We start from the raw sequence: 13410 nt of genomic DNA, 5'->3' as shown, positions 1-13410 counted from the left end.
TTTCTCCTCCAACGCCCCATCTTTGACTTGTCTCGTACTTATCTCTTTACTTTTAAGAACTTGCTCTCCTAAATTTGAATTCATTCTTGAGAAGCTTCTCTCATGAATCTTAATAAGAGCTAAGGAAATATCTATGTCATTTTCATAAATAACTCCCTGCATCTACAAGACTTGAATACGAGAGAATAAACTGCATGGTAATCTCTCTTTATCTTGTTATCCGTTCTTTTTGTCTCCTTGTTATTTGAAGATCCATGCAATTTATCTTTGTTAGTACTCTTCATCCAAGAAGAATTTCATTGCTGATGTTTGAATCTTTGCCTTAATTCTCTCGTCTCTCCTACTCTCTATTTCTCTCTCTAGACATCTCTAAAACCTGTTAATCCTTGTTAAGTCTTCACTCTTACTTAATTTCTTCTTGCCAAGATTAAACTCCAACTCCAAAATTTTATATTAGTGACCGAGGATCATCTTTTTAAAACTTATTTTTAAGTATTTTTTTCCCTCGTATTTGAAACGACTAGAATAGAAGAAAAAACCACTTTCATATAAATTTCATGAAGCTGAATGTACTTAATTTTAAACAAAAGAATATAGGTTTTTCAAATTCTACAATCAGAATTTTTAAAGTAATATTGGTACAAAGTTAATAAAACGTTATCCACTTTATAAAATTAATTTGTATTTAAATAATTAAATAGGTAGATTCAAGAAATTTTCAATATATAATCTCAAAGTTCATATTTACAAAGTTTTGTTTTTCTAATTTGTACATATTTTTTTAGTAATTGAGTCTCATGCTTGCATGCTACAAAGTTAAACTAACTCTACTTCATAATTTTAGTGAAGTTTCAAAATTTTGTTCAAATTTCCAAACTTCTTTCATAAAAAATTCAAATCATTTCCTGTGTCCAGCTTTCAGTATACTATTTGTCACGAGCAAGTAGGCAAATTGGTAATGCAACTCTTCAAGTTCAAAGTATACATCTATCATCAATCAAATCACATGCAGTAAAAAGATCAATTATATATTATAATGAGTAATATATAATTTAAACATATACATGCACCTAATACAGTATTCTAGAAACTACCAAAGATCATTAGGTTTGCTAGAACTTAATCTCAATTGACTACTAAAAACTTTTACACCTTGCTAAATGTCTTTCAAGTTTATTCTGGACTCCTCAATTTCCCTTCTGGTTCCTGCTCTCACTTTTTCTTTTCGAGATATGTAATCTTGGATGCAAATCCATAGTTACCCTCTGACTCCTATCAAATCCTCTCACACAAATATATCCTGCATTATATTTTAATCAACCATTTGAATGATATAAGTTGACATATTAAGTATTACTAAAATTTATAAATATACAAGTCTATTCCTCACTTATATTGTCATTATAAGATCTGTACTTTAATCTCCTATTCGATTTGATATAAGCACCTTTTATTAAGAATTAAAAAAAGAATTAAAAAATGAAGAAACAAGATACATCAGGGTGTTTGCAATTAAATAAAAATAATGAAACATTATTGTTCCTAATGAACTCCAAATATAATGCAATAATATTATAGGTACCTTTCCAAATTTAATCAAAGATACATCTAACCCTGGTGTCCTTTTATTGTTTTTGGATAGGTAACTACTTTCAAGAAAAAAATACTTTCAAGGTAGTTTATATAAGATTGTATCCAAAGAAATATAACTCTAACATTCTAGTTATTGCATCAAAAATTTAAGATTTATTTTATATTATTTTGGATAAGTAGCCAGTTTCATATATCTTTTGCCAAGTGGCAAGTTTCATTTTTACTTCAAGTAAATCATTTTTATATCACTTGTCATCCAAAATTTGTGTTTATATGGATGTGATAAAAAATATCATTATAGGCATAAGAACAAGAACTCATTCATACCTCTCCAAAAGCAATACTGAATCTCCTCCATTATTGAACCTGAATGAGGAATATAAGCAATTAAGAAAATCAAAGACAGTTAAGGAAAAACCACATTGAATTTCCGTTTAACTGTTGCTGAAAATTATCTATTTCTTGAAAAATCAAAGACAATCAAGGAAAAACCACATTATATTTCCGTTAAAAAACTGTTATTAACAATATACTTTACTTCCTTACCCCTAAATATCGCAGTTGCAGACGACCCACAGTGTAGACTTCGCCTTGGCAGATTGCATATCCACGCTTCGGGAATGTCTATCGGGTGCTTGCTAGATTCAAAATCAGCAAATACCTACGACAGATTATGCTTCTGTTAATGTCCAACACAATGATGTAACTAAATATATTTAGTAGAAAACGAAATACATTGTTGAAGCAATTACCTCATTAACCTGAAAGTATGTTCCATTAAGTGGGAATTTCCCTCTATTAGCTGTCCGGCAAGGTATCTGTTTATTAATTGTTAATTGTATCCGATTAGAAGGCATACATATTTAAGAAATTAGCTTTGAACACTTAGAAATTCCCTTACCAATATTGTTCCTTTGATCGTTTCTCCTTGATTGGTTCTAGTAGAAGGGTAAATTGCAACCTCATTGTTCATTCCTAATTCCTGTGAACAGCTACTGCTGTTGTGATGTTGGAAGGGTTCTGAAATAACACCTAGCAGGTAAACATCCACAACCAGATTAGAAATAGTATATACATTGCAAACAGCATAGTTAACACTAATAAATATTGCGTTGACTTCTGTACCTGTTGGCCATATTGCGAGAAGGTATGGGCATGAGTCTCCAATTACCCTTTCCTCAAACTGTATATTAAAAGAGTGCAAGTTCATAAGATTAGATGCACTAGCATTACAAATACTTTATTTAGTTGATAAGTGAGTCAAGAAGTTCACCTTTTCTAGAAGAGGGTGAAAATCAGGTAGCTCAAAGCTGCATTTAAAAGAAAATAAGATCACAAAATTATACATCACATTTTCATCGACTGCAAGACAGCCATCTTTTATTATTCATCTAATGTAATTGGAAAGCTTGGTTTCTGGTAAGGTATTCACTTTATAAAAGTCGACAGAGAAAAGTAAAAGCAACTAGTTCGGTATAGAAACTTAAGTGATAAAGTTATTTGTTGTCACCCAAATGCACGTAAAGAACAGTAAAATTCTTCTTAATCAACCACAAAATTATTCAAATAGTTTTACATGATGGCACTGCAAATGCTGCCTTGATGTATCAACTTACACTTGGTGCACTGTTTTCAGCTTTTCAGTGAACTTCAACTTCCGCGAGTGAACTGAAGCAGCTACCTTAGTCAAAGCAGTCAATGCATCTGCAATGTCCCCTTCTTGAAACATATACTCATTCACTAGTATATGCTGCAAATTCTCCTTCAGCTCCTTTTCATTCAGTCTGATGGTAGGTATCTCATCATCGTGATCTGTACAGTAATCCTCAATGTCACGTAGTTCTTGTGGCTCAACAGATTCAGGTCTAGGAGATTCTGGAACTTCAATAATTGGTTGACAATCTTGAGTATGATAAGTTGAATCCAAGACATTATCTTCATCTAAGATTTTGACCTCGGAGACAGACTCGGGGAGTGGTGTAACGAACACAGGAAGGTTTTCATCTGGAGCCTCAGGTGACATGTTTGAAGCCACGAAATTTTTATCCCTGGGCCAGGGAAGGGCTTGCCATGAACTGCATTAACAATCCAATACTCGTAATCTGCTTTAATGAATATTTTATTAATGTTTATTTACTAAAAGGAAATTAGATAAAATTAAACTTTGATTCTTAATTCTTGGTAGATTACTTGATTAATTTGAATCAAATAGTATCTACAGCTATATCTATAGAAGTTTGATCAGTTACTGATTTCCACCGATATCTAGAGAAGATCTAGTCAGAAGAAATAATTAGAAGGCATGATATTTTCAAGTCAAACCAAATTTTATTCCTATTTATATGCAAGATCTTAAACACAATATGCATGAAAATAGAAAACCCTGTCAGACAGCACTGACATGTTTTAGCAATTACTTTTGATTTAATTTTAAAGATGTAGCAAATAGCACGACATGTATTAGCAAATGGCCTTTAAATTCAAGTAATTATAAATGATCCACATATAACTATGACTTTAAATGAATCGACTCTACTAGACTACAGTAAGCCTCACATTATCTTTCCTAATAACAGAGACATTGATCTAATCATCAGAGATTAACAACTAATACTATGAAATCAATGTATTAAGTAAGGCTAAAATCAATTAAGTCCTATAGTGGTGGTAACTTGAGGATACCATCCAGTGGTAAACTGGCTTTATATTAATCCAAGAAGCTAGAGGAAAAAAATATACTCAATAGTGTAGGAAGATATATAAACACATGTATCATCGATTCATCGTCATCCACATCTATTCAGCATAAACAACTTCACTTCTGTACAATGATTAGTTGCAAGGAGTTGGGCTTACTGAAAATTTTCAGAAATAAAATACAAACCTAGCAACTGAACTTGCATAGTGCTTCAGAAATAAAATACAAACCTAGCAACTGAACTTGCATAGTGCTTGCACTCTCCTTTAAATGGGCATGCATTGCAGTTTGGATTTATCTTCGTGCAGAATACCTACAAAGCTTTGACACTGCTAGTGATGTTTTTGGAACAAACTTAAAGGTAAAAGAAATATAATGCAATAATATCATAGGTACCTTTCCAAATGTAATCAATTGATAATGCAATTGATACCTGTATATAAAAACATGCAAAATTAGTAAAAAAATCATAATTTTACATCCATCTGTAGAAAGCAGAAAAATAGAAATATGTCAAATACAGGTACAAGAGCCTAGGCAGACACCATAAAGAGCCATTTTAAGCACTGATACTGACTATGATTGCACAGATTCTTAATTCGTCTATCCGTATCAACTTAAGAAAGAAGACCATCGTAACAGAAAGACAACAGAGATATCCGCTAATCAATATTTAAAATGCATGCGCATAAATAATAATGCGCGTAGGAAGATATAACTTACAGTGTTTCTTGATCAAGGTTGCATAGCCGTGGAAACAGATATATCTGAATCTTGTCTAACAAAGGATACCTAAAATGAAACAACATAAAAAATCATCTTTAGGAGGAAACTGACACATAGGGTGCATTGATACCAGTTATACACAACACGAGAGTTAAAGGTATTGACAACTCAATTATGAATACTCCTTAAAATATGAGCTTATAAACAACGAATTTTCTTTCCTTTTCTTTTGCTGTGAGGGGGAAGGGGGGATTAACGCCCCATACTTTTCCAATAACATAACAATAATTAGGTATAAAATTAAACTCCTTTCGTTTTATAAAAACCATAGACCTCAACTGGATGTAGTAGTTAATTTTGTTACTTCTGAATCTTGCTAAGACTGAAAAAAAATAGATTGTTGTCTGAACAGATACCATTTAATATTTAAAACATCCTAAAATATAAAAGAACAATAATAAGTTGAGTATAGAATAAGCTCCCCGTGTTCTACAAAAACTGCTGATTTCAACTGGATGTAGTACTTAATTTTTTTTACTTGCAATTCATGCCAAAACTAAACATTAAAAGAAATTAAGAGTGTTGTTCTCCCGAAAGATAAAATTTAATATTATAAAACATCTGAAAAAAATAGAAGGCCGATTCCTGTTTTATTTACCATACAGTGAACTTGATTGCTCCACTAGATAACAAGGGGGGCTATTAATTTAAAAAATACTACCTCAATTCAAATAAAAAAGTTAACACTTGAGAATTTGTTTTTAATGTCTATTAAAAATCCTGATATTAAAAATTGTGAAAATAAAAATCAACTTCTCACTTTAACAGGAATGTGAATGTCTCCAGCATTGACAAAGTTTATGATGTAACTAATCAGCGTCCTTAAGGACTGTATATGTACATGATGTGAGCTTACGTTAATTTTTTAGAGAAGTGGTTTCTAGTTTCCAAGTGGGAGCCAAAGGATGTGTCAATAAATGTCGATCTTCAAAATCACAAATTCTGCTACGATGATTTCTTTTCTTTTCTCTAAAAGTTAAAATCATCTATCCCGGAACCAAGGGGAAAAGACACACATATATGACCAGTAATAATCATGGTCAATTCAGTTACTATTCCAAGACAGTAACTCATCATTGTTGGTGCAGATTAAGATTTGGAGCTTCATAAACTAATGATCTTGTTGCAGATAAAGATTTAAGACTTCATAAACTTACGAGTCTTGTTGCAGATTAAGATATAGAGCTTCATAAACTTACGATTCTAGTAGATGTAACTTAAGTTTTTCAGGTAGTGGTGCTAGTGGAACCCATCCAAGACGCACTGCTACTCGAGCCACATTCGTGTCGACCTTAATGTATAAAAAGATATGAAATTCAATATTAAATCAAATTGGATTAAGCTGAAAACTGGTGAATGATGAAAAGTTACTATCTTACAGGAAAAGCACGGTGATGTAATGTCAAAAGTCGCACGCACTCCACACTTTTTAGCCCAAGTCCTTCTATGCTCAGCAAAAAGTCCCTAAAAGCTCAAGTACTTGAGAATCCCCACATATTAAGTAATCGAAATTTTAATGGTATATCTCTTAACAATTTTTTTTTTTTTACTTTGCATCATCTGGTGGAATATCTCTTAACCATTCAAGGTCAATCTTTCCATGGTCCTTGACTACTCGTTCTAGGAAGTCCTGCAAAATATTTAAAGAACGAAAAATGGATACTCATATAGAACTTTAATAACTCAAGCAGTGCCTCTGAAAATATTAGTCCATCCTACAATTTACCAAATCAATAGAATGATGTACCTTAATTCGTGCTGCAAGCACATTGTGCATTCCCCGTTTTTCTATAACATGAGAAATTTCTCTATGTGTAGCATTCCTGACTGCCTCCCAGTCAACAGCATCCATGGTGACATCACCCTTTCCTCTTTCAATATTATTACAATAGGTTTTCCTCAGTTCTTCCCAGTCGGCTCCTGTCTTTTTCTTCTTCTCATCCTTACGACTATATTTTTTCGGCTTTGACTTCTTACTGACATTGTGATGAGTTGTGATTTGACTTCCTGAAAGCTCCAGATTTCCAGTACTTTCACTTTTATTCTGTGCTACTCCTCTGGAAAGTCCTAGTGGATCCGCATTCAGATTAAACGGAGCAGCACTCACTGATGTATGCATACTTCTTTCTGTGGTGCTCGACTTTAAGTCCATGTTTACATTATATGATGATAGATTGTTCTCAGCACCATAAAACTGCTTCAGAAAATCAAGTTCTTCCAATTCTAATAACTTTCTAAAATTAGAAGGTTCACCATTGTCAAACTTATTATTTCTGTTCAGATCCATATCAAGCATTGAGGCTTCTAGATCTTGAAATGGAAATGCATGTGAACAGGATTGTTCGAACTCAACTGCTTCAGTGTCTCCATCTTTGACATCGATAGATTTATTACCAACTTGAATATCCGATCCTCTTGCATTGCTTCCAACTAATTCTTGCTTAATTATGAATTCCACATCCTCAGAAATTTCTTTGCTTCTAGGCTTAACGGGATATTTTGCAGCCAAATTTATGAAGGCAGAGCTGCATGCAACAATAAACAAAATTGTAACATTCATGTGTAATAGGTAATATATTTTATTTTAATTTGTCTACATATATAGTTGTATGAATCCTCATAGCCTAAGCTTACCTGGATAGATTGTCACCTACATTCTGAGTTAAAAAAACTCCAACTACAGAATCCACGACAGATCCTTCCCATTTGGAGAAGCGTCTATCACCTGAAAAGAACATGGTTTTGACATAGGTCAATAATAACATATATTATCTTAGGGAAAAATGAGTAAAGGCTTAACATACATAGATGCAGTTCTTCATTCACGTGATTGTGGTAATAATCTTCACGTCATCAGAAATAAATAAAAAAAATAAAAAAATAAACTCACAAGTGGAAAAAATATTGCCATAGACAAGGTCTCTCGACAAGATAGGTCCTTAGCTATATATTAGAAAGTCAGAGTCCTTAAAATCAACTATACTGTCCATATATATAATATATAATGGAAGAATGGTGAATAACTAAATTTTTAAGCCTAGATAAAAGAACCCTACACAACATAAATTCACATAATTTCCATGATAGGGTTTCACCTTTCCTGTGTGTATAGTGACAAGACTATAGCCCGTGCGCTACACGGGTTACTTTTAATATTTGTAATTTTCTTCGGTTTAATATATTAAGTATATTACTTTTTGTTATATTTATTCTAATTATAATAAATTTTAAAAATATTAAACCTATAAAAATAGGTTTTGATATAATTCGGTGTTAAAGATGTGTTTAAATTACATAGTTATATGAGTTTTAAGTAGAATATAGGTTTGTATAAACAGTATGGCACGTTACGTTATGAGAGGTTTTGAATAAAAAAGCCCATAAAAAATTAAATAAGTAGGCTTTCATGATATGTTTATATTCTATTTCGGGCCCAAGTAACAAAAAATTAAGTAATAAAGCCCGAGTAAAAGAAAAATTGCCGACTACCAAAATTTTAATGTTTCAGCTTTTATGATATAAGTATAGACTACATAAATAAGGCAACCTAAATTTTGAAAAATTAAAAAGAAAAAATTAATTTTAATCATTGTCTAGAGTGGATTATATTTGTTGTTGCGTAACATTTACACGCTTCGTTCCAGCCAGATTAGGGTGTGAAAATCGTGTTTGTCGTGTAAGCATCCAGTGTGTATATTACTGGTATAGTGAATTAAAGATTTACTCGCTTTGTTGAACTGACCAAACCAGGTAATTTTTTGTGTTTGTGTGAGTTCTTGTCTTCTTTTTTTTTGATAAGCGAGTTCTTGTCTTCTTGATTTTATTAGTGCGTATTTTAGAAACAATCATGTAAAAGGAACAGGTAACGCATGTACAAAAGAACCAAAAACATCCAAAACATCTAAGATCACTACTAGGTAACATTATTAGTGATGATGCAAAATAAAAATTAACCTTGCATAAGATGCATGCGAGCAATGAAAGAATCGGCGCGTCCACGAAAAACTTCTCTCTCTTTTGCCCACCATTCATTCTTATCCCTTTCCGTGTCTTCAGAATATTCACTTCCATTATTGTCCATCATTAGTTTAAACATCCTCAAAGTCTCTGAGTCAAGGGCCACCTTTGGAACTACTTTTCGCTTCTTAGGAGGACCAATGTTTACTAAAGTTCCATTCTCAAAGTTTGGATCTCGCACCACAAGTTCATTACATTCATCATAGATGTTTAACCGTTTCAATTTCTCAATGATTTTCATCAAGCCTCTTACAAATGCATAGTTGGTACCTGTAACAATTTAATTGTTGAGGCAGAAGAAGTTAAGAGAAATATTTTAATCAATAAAAGTAAAATCATTAAACATGCAAGGAGTTAAATCTTACTCAATAGAGTAAAATTTTCAGTTTTTTGTTCACATCTCTGTGCGGGCCGAACAGCTTTATGCCGTGGTGGATTATTTTCATATTCATACACAACAACGTCAAGGGAGTTATTTGAAGAACAATCTAAGTAACTTTCTAGTTGGATACTTCCATTGCTGTGAGCCTCTACATTATCCAAAATAACATTTGGTGTATTCAATGAACAATCTAAGTGATTTTCATCTTGCTGGAGCCTTTTATTGCCATAAGCCACTATGTCATTCAAAAAAATACTTGGTGTGTTCAATGAACAATCCAAGTGATATTCTTCTGGTTGGAGCCTTTGATTTCTGTAAAAGTTTATATCATCCAGAAGAAAACTCGGTGTATTCAATGAGCATTCCACGTACTTTTCGTATTTCAAAAGTTGAACATCATCAAGAGTTTGAGTCTGTGTATCTTTCATATGATGCCCCCCCTGCATGTCAGTGTCACAATCCACGATATTTTCATTACCAATTCCTGAGGTTTTATTTCTCCAAGATTGATAATTTTCACTTTCCACAACTTGAAGTTCTCCATAAGCTTCAGGTTCATTGACCTTGCTGACATAGCTTGCACTGGAAAGCTCATTCAGTAATGGATTAGGAATAATCTGACGAACGGATCTCTTGGACCTCTTTCCCCTGGATTTAGATACTGGAATTAAACCCACGACACACTTAAAAGATTCTGGATCTGCTATTGCTGCCTGAGTTTGTTCTTCAGAGGGCATGATCATATTCAGAAGTGGTATCTCTATTTGAAAACCACGGTAGACACTCAAGGACCTCGGGTATTTGGATTTCCTGAGGGACCTGACCCCTTTACGCAGAATTTTCCAATTTATTTGAGCACAAAAATTCCTGGTAATTTGTTTGCACCTACCTCGTGCTCCTTTAATCTTTGCCCCACCACGAGCTCCTTCTACGACAGACCATATTGTCAGGAGTGTAGTTTGCTTCCGTCTTGTTGTCCTAGATTTTTTGCAGATCTTCGGGAAATTGGGTCCAGATTTTCTACTATTTTGCCGACACTGGTTTACTCGAAATGTTCTCCTATAAAACTGTAAGCAACCAGCTTTGCTGTTACCATGAAGATTATTTTGATGGAAAACACTTTGTTTCTTCATTTCATGTGGAGCATCAAACATCAACTGATTTACATCTGTATTAATTAATGAATTTGTGCCCTCCTCAGTTCCAATATTTATGCCAGTGTTTTCTTCCGATAAGGACGTCTCTACACCTCTCTTTCTACGCTGATAATGATAGAAAAATCTCTTGGAACACTTTTCACCACTTTCTTTGCTTTCCGTGTTGAAATCCGAACACATACTCAACTCAGTGCTCACTTGTAATGAGAATCCTTCAACACTTTGCGATGGTTGCCGATATCGATGAGGCCTATTGCAAGATTCTACTACACCATCGCATTTATCAACTGCTTCACATTCAAATTTTAGGGAACGCTTGCACGAAACTGCAACACACGTGGAAGTTAAATTCCCCTCTCCCTTAACATTTTTTGAATTACTAGTCAAGCCTTTGTCGTCACTCGACTTTCCCGAAAATATTTTCCCACGTAAATTTACATTCGCAGGAGTTGAAGGTTTATAATTTTTCGGGGTCAACTTCTTTGCTGTTTGAATTTTTAGATGCTTCCTCGGCGTCCACCTATCAACCGCTATTTTTGGTCTATGCTTTTTTACTTTAGGCCTTTGCTTTGGTTTCTTGTTCAAGTCAATGCCATCATTGTGCCTCTTCCTGCTGTCTTGCTTCTCTGCTGGACATGGAGTTGAAACTGAAGGAGAATTTACGTTTCTCGGTAACTTTTCAGCACAAAAATAATTAATTTCCTCAAACTCCCCCACTCTCAGCTCCTCTTTTTCGGTGGATTTGCTCTCATCTGCACAACATCCCAAATAAATCAGTCCAGTCAAATTCCCAAATCATCTGAGCATTTGAATAAACCCTAGTACATAGCAGAATCCAAAAAACTGCACACTACACACAGACACGCACAAAATAAAACAAAAACAAAATCTAGCTTGATGCACTACCCAAAATTGACAATTACGGAGTCAATACCATCAATGTGCCTCGTTCCTTGCTTTTCAGCTGCACACGGAGTTGAAACTGAAGGAAAATCCACTTGCTCCAGTAACTTTTCAGCACAATAAAGAAATTTTGTTGCATCCTCACACTCAACCACCCTCTCCTCTGTTTCTGTACATCTACTCTCATCTGCACAAAAGAAAATCCTAAAATAATCAAACACTTAACACAAACACTAGTCCATAACAAAATCCATAATCACAACGCACACAAGACTCAAGATCGATGCACTAAAAACCTGGAAATTAATTTCACAAAACCAAACATACTTTTCTGTCAGGCATTAAAACAAACACCTAGCGTGCACAATTAAAAAATCAAAAATTAACACCCTTACCCATTTCATCTCCAAATTTGATCTCAACCCCACTTGAAGAACCCAATTTCTCAACTTTCTCATCACACAAACCTCCATAACTTTGAATAAAGTTAGAATATTTACACTTACTTTTTCCATTAATGGCCTTTAAGCACAGTTTTTGAGGAGTAAAGGGCACCCAGGGCACCAATTCTTTACACTCCATAATTCCTTAGCCTTGTAAATACCTGCAATTATATGTATAATCACATCAACACAGCTTCAGATAAAAAAAACTTGGTTCATAAAGAAAGAAACAACAAAGATGACAAAAGTGCTAACATGTAAAATAAAAAAATGTATGTATAAGTGGTGTTTAGGTGTGCAATATGTATGTGACTAATAAATAGGCCATTAGAATACCGTTACAAATATACTCACTACCAATTTTCTTGGTTCAGTTAATATCACCCCTTCTTTAAGAAATTTCTGTTTTTTAGAAGGAAAATTTTTAATATAAAAGGAAGATACCGTTATCTTTGTTCATTTCTATGGGTTGTGCCTCTGCCTGAGAGCTCATGACTTGCCGGACCAAAGCAGGTGTTTTTTCGACTTCACCTTATTTATAATTTATAAGTTAATAAAAATTAATACAATTATATTGAAAAATTATTTATTTTTATTTTATTTTAGTAAAAAAAATTGATATAAATAAATTTATACGAGCACTTATATCCTATATATAATTTATATAATTAGAGTAAATTTGATGATAAATAAGCAAATGTAATTTACTTGAACAAAAGATAAATTTGATGAGTGGATAATTGTAAAAATACAGGTAATAATTATTAAAAGTATTCATTGCAGCTGGATCGGTGTGGAGGATTGGCAACGGGAAAGATGTTCAAATTCTCGATCAGCCGTGGTTAAATAATGAAGCTGATCCTTTTGTCGAAACGAGATCCACAGCATTGATCAATCAGAATGTACATGCTTTGTTTAGGATGGATAGAAAAGAATGGGATTTGGAAGTGATTGATGATATTTTTAGTGAAAGGGATAAGCAACTCATATTACAAACGGTGATTGAACAAGAGTTGGAGTCTGATGTGATTTCTTGGAAGTTAGAAGCCTCTGGTAATTATACGGTGAAAAGCGCGTATAGGCTGATTCAACAACAAAAAGGAGCATGGTCTGGGCTGACTAATGACGGCTTATTCAAAATGTTGTGGAATGTTAAAGCACCTCCGAAAGCTTTACATCTGGTATGGCGTGCAGCTACTTCATGCTTGCCAACTAAAGTGCAGCTGCAAAGGAGACATGTGAATGTTGACAATTTGAAGGAGACATGTGAATGTTGACAATTTGTGTCCAGTGTGTAATGAGGCTGTGGAGTCCAATATTCATATTTTTGTTAGTTGCAGGGTAGCAACAACTTGCTGGCAGATTTTTAATTCAAATCTCAGTGCGGGTACTTTCACGGAATTCACAGAATGGCTTCATCATAATCTTTCA

The 13410-nt window shown here is 33.6% G+C and overlaps 1 protein-coding gene across 4 annotated transcripts; it reads right to left on the bottom strand.

Moving 5' to 3' along the window:
- Positions 1-1007: 1007 nt before the first annotated feature.
- On the bottom strand, positions 1008-12470 carry LOC141713199 (DNA glycosylase/AP lyase ROS1-like). Of its 4 annotated transcripts, none has more exons than XM_074516500.1 (21): positions 12424-12470; positions 12043-12140; positions 11568-11723; positions 9460-11385; positions 9032-9364; positions 7712-7802; positions 6825-7602; positions 6628-6707; positions 6457-6541; positions 6277-6368; positions 5015-5083; positions 4688-4724; positions 4522-4604; positions 3210-3668; positions 2867-2903; positions 2719-2776; positions 2495-2625; positions 2346-2411; positions 2140-2254; positions 1921-1959; positions 1008-1300 (listed from the first exon to the last, which is right to left on the bottom strand). In XM_074516500.1, the coding sequence occupies exons 2-21, from the start codon at positions 12116-12118 to the stop codon at positions 1188-1190; spliced, it is 4824 nt and encodes a 1607-aa protein (XP_074372601.1). In that variant the 5' UTR covers positions 12119-12140; positions 12424-12470; the 3' UTR covers positions 1008-1187. The 4 variants fall into 4 exon arrangements, with proteins under 4 accessions (XP_074372601.1, XP_074372599.1, XP_074372600.1 ...); XM_074516498.1 differs by having other exon boundaries at positions 11932-12140; positions 12424-12468; XM_074516499.1 differs by lacking the exon at positions 12424-12470 and adding an exon at positions 12334-12389.
- Positions 12471-13410: the final 940 nt, after the last annotated feature.

Source organism: Apium graveolens, chromosome 3, assembly GCF_009905375.1.
Source record: "Apium graveolens cultivar Ventura chromosome 3, ASM990537v1, whole genome shotgun sequence".
Classification (NCBI taxonomy): Eukaryota; Viridiplantae; Streptophyta; class Magnoliopsida; order Apiales; family Apiaceae; genus Apium; species Apium graveolens.
The sequence above is the reverse complement of the archived record's forward strand: the minus strand, read 5'-3'. Positions and strand labels throughout refer to the sequence as shown.